Source organism: Pleuronectes platessa, chromosome 14 (genome assembly GCF_947347685.1).
Source record: "Pleuronectes platessa chromosome 14, fPlePla1.1, whole genome shotgun sequence".
Classification (NCBI taxonomy): domain Eukaryota; kingdom Metazoa; phylum Chordata; class Actinopteri; order Pleuronectiformes; family Pleuronectidae; genus Pleuronectes; species Pleuronectes platessa.
In genome coordinates this window covers 11,527,202-11,539,415 of record NC_070639.1, presented here as the reverse complement: position 1 = coordinate 11,539,415, position 12,214 = coordinate 11,527,202, and the positions used below count along the sequence as shown (strand labels likewise).

The 12,214-nt window shown below is 45.7% G+C and overlaps 1 protein-coding gene across 1 annotated transcript; it reads right to left on the bottom strand.

Annotated features, from left to right (window-relative positions):
- Positions 1-435: 435 nt before the first annotated feature.
- pcdh8 (protocadherin 8) lies at positions 436-3,855 on the bottom strand. Its single transcript, XM_053440339.1, has 4 exons — positions 1,495-3,855; positions 1,293-1,363; positions 909-1,042; positions 436-785 (listed from the first exon to the last, which is right to left on the bottom strand). Exons 1-4 carry the CDS (start codon positions 3,853-3,855, stop codon positions 436-438), a joined length of 2,916 nt encoding a protein of 971 aa, XP_053296314.1.
- Between the last annotated feature and the right edge of the window lie 8,359 nt (positions 3,856-12,214).

Here is a 12,214-nt window from a genome sequence, read left to right as displayed (position 1 = left end):
GTCTCCAGGTAATGGTGCTGCTTGAGTTTCTACATCTGATCATCACTGTCAGGGGTTTTGATCATGTAGACTCAAACTCTACTCTCTGGCTCTGCGTGTTTTACAAATGCAGACTGGGATTTCTGATGGCAGGGGGAATTATATTTCATCGTCAAACTATTGTATTTCTCAATTAAAAGGATTCCCACGTCATTGCATTGTTCACATGATCACATTTGGGGAAATTGTTGAATAAATGAAAATTTTTCGTTGTTTCAATTACCTTTTTATTAGAAAATAAGAAACACCAGTGGGCATCATAACAACATTTAGTACACAAATTCAAATAACGTTGCATAATTAAACATACTATTTATATATAAATATATTTACAATCAGTTTAAAGAATATTTACATCCTCCAGGAGCATCTTAATCAGTTCATCAACAGTTTTTTTTAGAAGATGGTTGCAACTTGTGATCCCGTAGCCACAGTTACAAATGTTGGACCCTGCGTGTGGATTTCAGGACCTTCCACACCGGTGTCGTGCTGCTGCTGAGGAAAGTAGGAGGGGAGGGTCCCGGCCCTGGAGAAGTTCTGCATGCCGCTCCTGGATTTGGGCAGACTCGTGCCGTAACCGCAGTCTTTCCAGGGGTGGGGAAAGCCGTGAAGATTGTTGAACACCGGCACTGGGGCAAAGCCGATTGTGTACGCATTGTCTCGGGTGGTTCTGAAGCTCTGTGATGGTATTGCACAGTAGCTGCCTGGGCAATCCCCTGATAAACTGTGAGCAGCGCTGGATGAACCTGACATGAAAGAGAGATGGATACAAAAATTAAGGATGAGAAAATTGGGGATACAACATCCAATGTTTATATTTAATTCAGTTCGCGTGCGTTGTCAAAAACTTCCAGAGTGGAAAAACTCACCTTTCAGTCTCGGCTGGAAGGTGCTGAAGTTCTTTTTGCCTCCGTCGCCGCTGATATCAGAGTCACTGTCATTGAAGTCACTGTCCCCTTTGCCACTGTCCTTCACGCTCAGCTGGTCATTGTGTCCGATGCCACTGCAAATACAATCAACAGATAAAGAATGAGCCTCCACTGTAACACATTAGCTTGATTATTGATTTTTTTTTCCCCCCTTCCAAACACGAGGCCTGTCTCTCTGCCAAACATCTAACTTCATTCCAGCAGGCCGCCACAAGCAGCAGCATGTATGCACGGTGCATGCTAACTACTGTCTCTGTTCAGTGAGATTTGACTGGTGAAATATTATCCTGTTTGAGAAGGAGAAATTACATTCGGTTGTCTCACCTCACTTGCAGGCAGTACTTGTCAGCTTGCCACACAGATGTTGGTTGGAAATGCTTGGAGGGCAGGAACATCTGAGGGAACAAACAAAAATGACAGCAGTGAGCTTAGGTTCCATTTCTGGCACAAAGATCAAGGCGGCACTTGGGAACATCATCTGCATATGAAAATGAAAGATGAAAGAATGCTGTCGCGGCTCGCTCACCTTTGTCTCCGAGTCCCCGCTCCTCTCCTCGTACAGGCAGGAGTCATCCAGAGAGGAGGGCGTCCTCTCGTGGAAGAAGCCTCGCTGACCCGTGTAGATGTTTGGTTGTGGGGGGCCGAGGATGGGGATTGGCCTGCTGTCAAACAGGCTGTGACACACTTCTCTCTTGGTGCCACGGCTTCTCCCCCCGCGGCTGAGCTTGCACGTGACAACGACGACAACTATTGCAATCAGCAGCAGTGCACAACCCCCACTGAGCATGATAATGACTATTAGCGAGCCATCCAGGCCGGAGCCTTCTTCATCGCTTGACTGCATCACAATGACGCCCTGTTCGTCACTGGGCTCTGTGTCTGTGACCACGAACCGGATAGTGGCCCCGCTGGAAAGCGGGGACCGGCCGTTGTCACTCACTTCGATTCTGATCTCCAGCACGTCTCCGATTTCAGACGTCAGCCATTGTTTCAAAGCAATCTCCCCGGTGTGTTTGTTCATTGTGAAAATGTGTGGGTCACCTTGAACGATCTGGTACGAGAGCTCGCCGTTCACTCCCTCGTCCTCATCTTCGGCTGAGACGCGGAGGGCGAGGTAGCCAGCAGGGGCGTTGAAAGGCAGGGGGATGTCAGCGGAGTCGTTGAGGAGCACGGGGAAGGTGAGGTACGGGTAGTTGTCGTTCTGGTCCACTACTCTGATCCTGATTGTTGATGTGCTGGAGAGAGAGGGAGAGCCTCTGTCCTCTGCCTGGATCACCAGCTCAATCTGCTGAAGAGCCTCATAATCAAAAGACCTCAAAGTGAACAGTGAGCCTGAGAGGGAGTCGACAGAAACATAAGTGGACACTGGGGACCCTAACACCTCTGAGTCTAAGAGCTTGTAGGAGACTTTGGCGTTTTTCCCCACGTCAGGATCTCTGGCAACAACGGTGGTCACATAGGAACCTGGAATGTTATTTTCCAGGACTGAAACGTCATAAAGTGTCTTACTGAAGAGGGGGCGGTTGTCGTTCTCATCCGTCACTCGGATGGTGTACTGTCTGACAGTTTTGAAAGGCGGACTGCCCAGGTCCTCTGCCACCACAGTCAAGTTATACTCTTGGATCCTCTCTCTGTCTAAAGTGGTGGTAGTGACAATCATGAAGGTGTCTCCGTACGCCTGCTGCAGGGTGAAATGCTCGTGCCCGAGGAGGCTGATGCGCACGTACCCGTTGGAGCCAGAGTCTCTGTCCGAGGTGCTGATCAGAGCCACGAAGCTCTCCTCGGCCGCAGCCTCGGTGATGTACGCGACCCCGTCGCTGCTGGAGGTCATGGGTTTGATGCTGATCTCTGGCGCGTTGTCGTTGACGTCCACGATGTCGATCACCACCCGGCAGCTGGACGGCACGGAGTTCGAGCCCAGGTCCGCTGCTCGGATGTTCAGCTCGTACGACCTCCTCTTCTCGAAATCCACCAGCGCCTTCAAGGTCACGTCACCGGAGTACGGGTCGACGTGGAAAAGTAGCGCAGCCTCCGGTGCCATGTCGTCCGCGAACGCGTACATCACCTCTCCGTTGGCACCGTCGTCGGGGTCAAACGCGTGCACTCTGATGACCCGGTGACCCACCGGCGCGTCCTCGTTCAGCTCCACATTCAGAGAGCTGTGCTCGAACGTCGGGCTGTTGTCGTTGAAGTCCAGCACTTTGATATACACCGTCATGGAGCCGGACTTTGCGGGAGCCCCTCCGTCGGATGCGGTGACATGGATGGTGTAGGAGTCCTCCACCTCCCTGTCAAGCTCCCGCACCAGCACCAGCTCCGCGCACTTCACTCCATCCTCCCTGACGCGCACCTCGACGACAAAGTGAGCGGAGGAGGAGATGTTGTAGCTCTGGATGTAGTTCTCACCCACGTCCTGGTCCAGAGCGACCTGCAGGGGGAACCTGGAGTCCAGCGGGACGTTCTCCACTATGTCCAGCTGCGTCTCGTTGCGCGCGAAGTGCGGAGCGTGGTCGTTGATGTCCCTCACCTCGATCTCGACGTGGATGAGCTGGAACTTTTCTCTGGACAGGGCCACGATGTCGAAGGAGATGAAGCAGCGCGGGGACCTGGGGCAGAGCTGCTCCCGGTCGATTGTCTCTGAAACACTCAGGAGTCCGTCGATCTCCCTCATCTGGATAACGGAGGAGTTGCTCTCCTGCATGAAGCGGAACGATGTGTCGGGGTCATCGGCTGGATCAATCTTTAAATCCCGGGACAAATTGCCTATCTCCGTCCCCGGTGCATCCTCCTCATAGGTGAAATACTTGGTCGTTGTGCAGAGAGCAGAGTGCAGGAATAAAGCAAACACGATGGACCGTGCAACTCCTGCAAAGTTGCAGAAACCCATGTTGAGGGGCTGAAAAAATTGAGTCAGGGAAAATCATATAAATGGTGAAAAGAGTTGTTCAGTAAGTCTGATCCAGTCAACTCTGCTCAACTCTGACATTGCTCTGGGACTATAAGCCCCGGTATATGCAAATGGCCTGCCCCCCACCGACCAATGGCCTTCCAGCCAGTGGTCCACCAAAAGGAAACCGTCTGTCTCTGCAGCAAACGGCTCCTCACTGTGTGTGTTTTTTTGTTTTTTTTTCTTCAATGCAAATGGTTGAGTAGATAAAGTGATTGTGGAGCTTTAATCAGTCTGATAACACTGTTGAATAAATTTGCACATTGCAATTAATTAACTAATCACTTAGAGGACTGCATTTTTTAGGCTTACGTTGCCATGAGAGGATGCTGAAGTGTTGTCTGTTGGAAACTTGAGGGATTGACCCCCAGTCAGAGGAAATAATGTAGAAGCAAAGTAACTAATAATGCTAAAATCCTGATAGGTGTTAATTGCAGCAAACTAACAGTGGCTCATAAACATCACTGCATCACTACAGGTTCCCTAAAAGTACTTTTACTTTGATGAAAGTTACTCGTGCCACATTTTCAGATGGATTCATGCATTAAACATTATTATCAAGGAATAGAAATATTATCTGGTGAAGGCACATAAAGCATTAAGAGTATTATGGTGCAGATTGACTGCTAAGTGGTTTATAATATATATATGTTTTACATGAGCACTTCACGTACTTGGTTCCACGTGGAGCTAATTTGAGCTGTCTGGTATTTGCCAAGTTTTTGAACAATGTATCATATATTATTGGAGCGCATGGTTTAAATCATGTATCTTAATCTGGAAAAGTAAAGCTGTCAGAGGACATTTGCTCAGTAAAAAAGTGTAATAGTTTTCCCTGAAAAATGGCGGAGGAGAAATAAAAATAATGAATCAAACGCAAATACATTCGGTACAAGAAACCACAACTATATTTCAATGTTTATGTTACTTTCCACCCCTGCATAAAAGCAGGAGGAGAGTCACATGGAACCGTATATATTGCAATTAAACTGCTTATTCTGTCTAACAGGCTTGAAGAAAAGAAACCATGGTGTTTATCTAAAATCATTTGTCTTTCCAGTCATGTAAACATTGCCCATAATGTATGTGCACAATAAAGGAAAAAGCAGAAACCTGTGGAGCCGTGTCGTGAACTGTGCTGAAGCAAACCCACTGAGTAGTGTTGTTGCAGACACCCTCAATGCTAATCACACATAGAGCATTACTGTAGGCTCCAGTGTTTGAGGAGGTCAGAAGGATAAATAAGCCGGAAGAAAAGAAAACATTAAGTTACGCACACAATAGCAACAGTTCTCGTAGTGATAGCAGAAGAGCCCGAGTCAAGCAGACCTTTGTTAACATATGGGCGATTATCTTGTGCTGATTAAAAGGCGTCTACGGCCCCTTCAAAGGACTGTTCACACCTCACGACAGTTTGGGTCAAATTTGTCTGAGCCGCCCCCCCCCCAAAAGGGCACATACAGCAAGGTGTTAAAACCCACACGATACAGAGCAACAGGGACACATGTGATGCTGCAGCAAGAGGTGATAAGGGGCTCCGCTTTGCCATTTCCAAAGTGTTAAACAAGCCTGCGAGCACCAGGCAGTGTTTAGACAAACTGTAACAAACAGAAGCTGCCGTATTTTGATATTGGACGCTTCAGTCAAATTACTACACAGAGCAGAAGTAAACGCTCAGTTTGTTTTTTTTAATCCACCAAGGCAACAAGTGGTTTTCCCCCCCCTGCCGGATCCCACATTACGCCATGGTTCATTAAAATTAAGTGGTATTTCGGAGTGTAAGCTGATGCAGGCCAATGCAAAACTTAAATCGTTAATCTCGGAAGTGCAGCAGCGTTGCATCATCACTTGTGCCACTCAACGCGGAGTGAGAAATACTCCAGAGCGAATTTAAATTTAAAATATCGCCCTTCATCTCTGAATAATCGACTTCTTTCTTGGTTATCTTCATCAGCTCGCTGTCTTTTTTCTCAACCCGTTTGTCAAAAACAAGATAATGCTGAACATATGATGGCAGGGAGGGTGGGAGTGTGTGGGGAGGGGGGGGGGGGGGGGGGGGGATCAAACATAAGATACTTTTCTGCCATTACCAGACACACAAAGCCATCAACTCCACAGGTCCCCTGCTGGCTGGGTGTTGAAATCCAGGATTGCACGGGTGTGAGGAGTCAGAAGGTAAAGCAGAATTATTAGCCAAATTACTTGTTTGCCACTAAGAGGATTACGCTTTAATCTTATCAAACGTCTCACGCACTTACCACTTTGTGAGGCAACAGTTTTAGGGGGTAACAACCGAGCAGATGTAGATGGAAAATATTTCAGGCTACAATTAAAGCCACCACGTTGACGATTAAAGCAGCAGCTGTACAGACAGTGACAAGTAGTTGATCTGTGCATCACACGTCACGTCTGATCCGTGAAAAACACCCCGACAAACACTGAGTCACGTCCCAGCGGGTTTTCTTCCAATCAGTGCATCGATACAAGGTCACCAGAGGCCATGACACAAACAAAGCCGCAGCTAACAAAGGAGTGATACTTGTTTGTCACCTAAGTCAGGTGATTAATGCAGATCACAGCTTGATTAAGACGTGTGTGGTGACAGTAAGAGCATTAGAGCAGATGAATGGCTCTGGCCATCTGTTCTCTCACTGAGGTGATTTTAATTAATGGTAAGAAAAATTGGTAGTCCTGTGCTGGCACTCGACATCGCGGCCATCGCATCGTTGGTGGGACATCAGTCAGATGTCAGCCGGCCGTCAGACAGTCGTTTCAGATCAGGCCATTTGAAGATTTGTTTTTCCTCCACCTCACACCCCACCATGCAGGTAGAGGAGGCAGGGACAGCATTTGGTGACACTGGGAGCAGTAATCCTGGCATATGCCACTGGGAACAAATGTCTCCAAGGCCCACCTCCTGGATAACAGCCAACGTGTCACCCACTACCAGAAAATTGCATTCCTCTCTTTTCCTCTTTCTTTCTTTCATGGTCTCCAGCTCCCCCGTGATTTTCAGTAAAATATTTATATTAAAAACATCAATTTTATCTGCTTGTTTTCTCTTTTGACTGTTTACAGTCTAATTCTGTCATCCTCACCAAGGTTATTCTGTTGGTTCTGAGTCTGTTACTGTTGTCTTTTTTAACATTGTCAAAATATACAGTTTCAATCAACAGGTGGAGTGTGAACAGAGGAGTTTTATTTATGAGTATTGGATTTTTCTGTCATAAAACCATAAATATCACATGCCTACAAAAAAACTAAGAGAAAAGCACAGACAGAGCAGAGACAAACACATACAGTTATGAATATGGATAAATACAAAGTGGACAATTGTCATGGAACACACACACACAACGACAACATGACACAGAAGGCCATAACTATAATAATGACAACTAATATATAAACCTATTATTATGGTATGGCTGGAGGCTACACGTTACACCACAGGCTTATGTTACTGCAAATTTAGCAAACACTACATGTTAACTATAGTTTTACTTGAACTATTCAAGAAATTCCCCAATTTGAGATCACGCCATTTCAATTTATAAAGCACTTCTTTTTAAAGCCTCTTACGAAATTTGAGAAGGATCATTTAATTTACTTTTACAAATGCTGTTGGAATTCAAGAATCAGTTCCATGAATTATAACTGAAATCGTATTATCCCGGCATATTGATCTCCGGTGTTTTTAATCAAATATCCCCAAACCTGACAGTGGCCCTGATGCTAAATACCTAAACGGATTGTGTTAACATTACAAAAGGGAGACAGACCTGCGTTCACCACACAGAATATGAATATATCCCATTTGTATGGGCGCGGACTTTCTGCTAAGGCTGGGAACTCATGCAGCCATTTTTCAGGTCAGGCCCCTTATCAGTTTCCTCATCTCACTTTAACCTTAGGTGCTCTAATAAACTGGCGGTATACATGTCACCGCTCCAGCCGTGAGGGTCATGTGGAGGGTTTAATCTCGGCCATTTAGTCTGTCTGAAAGGGAGATAAAACCAGATTATCCCGTGCTCGGCGCCTGCCCTCGGTTGAGACGAGAGGGTGGACGCTTGTGAGCAGCAGCTGTGGAGGTGCCAAACAGTCAGACTGGTGGCTGGTGGTCCTCTGTTGCTTTTGGCACCTCCTGCGGCATCACACAGATAACCCCCCCACCACACACACACACACACACACACACACACACACACACACACACACAACCACACACACACGGCCCAACCACAGCTCATCCTCGCCGCTTACCAAATGATTGCAACTGGCCAAATGTTTAACATACTGTCCCTAATCACACTTAACATTCTGTCACAATATGTTCCTGAATAGCTTTTAGAGCCACATAAATCACGAAGGTGCTTATAGCCCTTGATGTTATTAGGTCTAATTGTCTGTTCTTCCTGTTTCTTCCACAGCTCTGTGACTAATGCTGTCAGATCGTTTAAGGAGGGAGGAATTCTCTTCTCCGCTGAATCTAGGACACGTGTGGGGGCAACTTAAAAAGATATATTTGTAAAACAAAGATCCATTATGGAAATAAATGCATAACATAAGAAAATCATATAATGCCTCACTGTTTTATGATAAATTAATTAGTCTATTAGGGCTGGGCATGAATAATACAGAGTTTCCCTGTAATTAGATCTCAGTGGACTTCGTGTTTTAAACAAATCCAGAACATTAATATGGATGCCATGTAAACATGTTTCCAGGATTTCTTCATGTTGGCCACAACAGGCTGAGTCTATTAAGAAATTTGGAAAAGACAGATTTTGTTGTTTAAATCTCCTAAAAGCCGAGGCAGATCAAAAGAGGCATTAGTATTCAGAGACAAATCATGTTTGGCTGAGATTCCTCTACCCCCCACTCAAGTCCTACTGTTCCCCACTGTGTAACTAATGCTCGCTGCCTGAGAACGATCGGAACAACAGTTGCTAGCTGCACTCCATTATGCAGCAGCGGTCCCTGAATAAGCTCTGACCATATGTACAGACAGGTAGGCTACTGTTGCATGAAATATTTGTCATTATAATTCAAGGCTCGTGTCCAAATTGCACGATCCTGACTCGACGGCGTTGACAAAAGAGATGCACGTTCAGGAATCATCTTGACAAACAAAGCAGAACAGGTTTCCCAACCGAGTCCTGTCTTTTCCTAACAGGGAGGCAAACAGGGAGGCGACCCTGAAGGTTTGGACTAAAACCAGGGACGAGAGTGCCATCTACAGGTGGAGAGTTTGCCATGGTAACGTCAGATGACTTGCATGCAATAACAAACCCTGGGAAGGCTATATTTTCCAGAAAATGTATTTGAGGGCTGAAAGGATCTTTAATTGTCTCATTAATAATATAAATATTACAATCTGATATCTGAAGCACCCCTGAAGTAACATGAAGTTCTGGTCCAACAGGCTAATTAGAGCAGGAACCATCAACCACTGGCAGACAACTGGACTCTCTGCCTGAAATCCGCTCTCCTGCCCTCACAATGGACTGTGGACCCTGTGTGTGTTTTAGACTTTCTGCTGGTAAAGGATTCCACTATGGGTTTCAATCCAATTAGGATGACTACTCCACATTTCATGCTTCATATTGAATTTCACCACCCTGAGCTACATGGATGAGGGCCACAAAAGATCAGCAGGCCTGCACATTAACCTCCAGTGATATTCTGTCTGTGATGATTGCGGGCACATATTTGACTTGACATATCCCTATCCAACTTTCACTTTGATTTTCATTCCACACATCAACTCTGAACTGGTCACAGCAGATACTACACCACCGAAAATCCCCTTGTTCCAGTACATCCGCGACACACACACACACACACAAACACACACTTGCTATCCATATTCCTGGGTTTTTGGGTGTTACTATATCAGGTGAGGTAAATACAAATTTGCTTGGGAGTCCAGGCGCTGAATAAATTTGATTCTCTCTAGGACGGTTATGTTATTCAAAGCAGGGAAGATTAAGTACAACCTCCTTGCTTATGTGTGTGTGTGTGTGTGTCTGCAAATATAAAAATGTGTGTGCATGGATATATTTATATGTGCCTCTCTGTCTGTGTGAGAGTGCGAGTGTGTGCGTGTGCGCGTGTGTGTATGTCAATGCTAATGTGCGCTTTTTCAAGGACCAGGTCCCTCTCCTCCTCCTCCTTGAATATATTTCACATCTCCATATTGCCATCCTAGAATGTCGCCTCCTTGAAGCAATTTCCTCCCAACCATTATCTGATGGGTAAGAACTGTTTCCCATTGGCAGGTGCAGATGACACTTGGGCAGGGCAGGAGCTGGCTGTTAAACGTGGGACTGGCTCCTTACCAAGCCCCGCTCTGCCTGGTCCTGACAGCCCCCACAGGGCTGGCCACTGGGGGCGGACTGTTGGGCCAACTGGCCACTGAGGGGTGTAATCACTCCCCCTGACATATTTGGCACAAGCTATCCATTTGCTCCACAGCAGGGAAAAAAAGGAAAAAGGCCTGTGTGAATGTCTTGCTTAATCCTGTTAGGCCAGGAGATGGCAACATTGAGGTGGGAGAACCACACTTGAACCACTCCAACACTGTAATTTGTTCCTATGATATATTAGAGGCAAAGGAGAGAAAGAAATTATTTCACCATCATGACAATTTAGAATGAAAGGAGGTGTAATATAATTCAATATCTGATATAATAAACGTTAGAAAACACAGCTTAAAGACACAGCAGTGAGTAAATATGACTCTTTGTAAGCTTTAGAAATCTAGTACAGAGACTATAGAAGGGACAGATCAGTACATTGACGATAGGTGGATGCATACATTGTGTACACTGAGTAGTACTCATAGAGAAGTGGTTAGATATTCTGTACGGAGACAAAACTACCTTGTTTTTCTGTCGTCACTTAAGAGTGTTCACAATTACCAATGCAAAAAAAATTGCAACAAAGGCGATAAAGAGGACGCCTGTGTGTGTGTGTGCATGTGTGTGCGCGCACGAGCCCATGAGTGGAGCAGTGAGATAGATTCAGAGGCATCAGCTTAGAGGATGTTTTGTTTCCCCACTGTGTGCCGAGTGCAGAGGGGAGTTAAGGGATTCCAATCTGGTCGTCGAGTCCTGCGGTGCGAAGAATGTTTGGAGTGTGCTTGGTGATAGCGGACTCCATTACGGGGCTGAGTCTCAGGGTAGCCCGCCATTGTGCTGGCAAGCGAGGAGGTTAATCAGATCCCAGCTCCATTATGAATGCCTGCTATTTCTAAAGGGCTCTATGAATAGAATACTGTAAGCTCTGGTAAAAATGAATCTGGGCTCTGTGCTTTTACAGAACAAGGCCTGATAAAGAATAGTGTTGGTGTACATTTTGAAGAGCCGCACATCCTCCAGAGAAAAACCAAATTAGTGTTTTATGGGAGCCGAGTTATTAATTATCTGAGATTAAGAAATTCTCATTCCGGCTCCGCCGCTGTGTTTCCTCGTGTCTGCTTTGTTTGCTTTAAAGGACAGATTAGCTTAATTGATTTCTTTTAAGCAATAAATTAATTTCATATTTTGAGTCAATGACATGTGCTTGCACCAACTGATTAGTGTTTTATCAGTCCCTGCTCATTAAAGTTTCTAAACATCCTTTTTTAGCCACTCTTGGACCGTCATTTTCTCATAGTTGTGGTGTGAGTTGGCAGTTTTATAAGTCTGGTAGTGGTTGATAAACTCGGTTGGCTGTAGGACCGGAACAGGGGAGTCACGTTCCCTTCTTTTAACCGTTCACATTCACAGACACACATATGGTCGGTAGATGTTGGCAGGGTCATCAAGCCAAACTCAACAAAACATCCCAGGCACCTTCTGGATGGCACCTCGGACGTGTCTCTACTCACACATCCAGCTGTAAACCTTTGGAGGCTTGTGCACGTCGCCGTTTGTCTGACGGTCCAGCAGATTTACGACTCTGATATCCTGTGTGCTTAACGTTCCCGGGATCAAATGATCGTAATGGACGACGACAATGTTCAATTGCTTTTACCACTTTTATTAATATGTTTTTGTTCATTTTACCTCATCTCTTGTCTTCTCTGTCTTTTTCTATTTATCTGGTAGAGCTCTTAAAAAATACAATTTGAAAAAGTGCACTATAAATAAAAGAGCATTATAACGGCTACAATCCCATAATGCTGTTTTTTCTTTCGCAGGGGAAGGGGATTGAAAAATATTTACCGTGAATCACAATCCTACTCATAATACCACATATCTGAGTAGAGAAGTCAATGAGGACAATGAGACGTGGGTATTGGGGGGAATCACTC

What these genes read in the sequence shown, in the direction of transcription:
- pcdh8 (XM_053440339.1), bottom strand. Translation starts at nt 3,855, where the DNA reads ATGGGTTTCTGCAACTTTGCAGGAGTTGCACGGTCCATCGTGTTTGCT. An exon ending in AAGTACTGCCTGCAAGTGAG is followed by an intron (nt 1,043 to 1,292) that starts GTGAGACAACCG and finishes TTGTATTTGCAG; the next exon opens with TGGCATCGGACACAATGACC. An exon ending in CTTCCAGCCGAGACTGAAAG is followed by an intron (nt 786 to 908) that starts GTGAGTTTTTCC and finishes CTTTCATGTCAG; the next exon opens with GTTCATCCAGCGCTGCTCAC.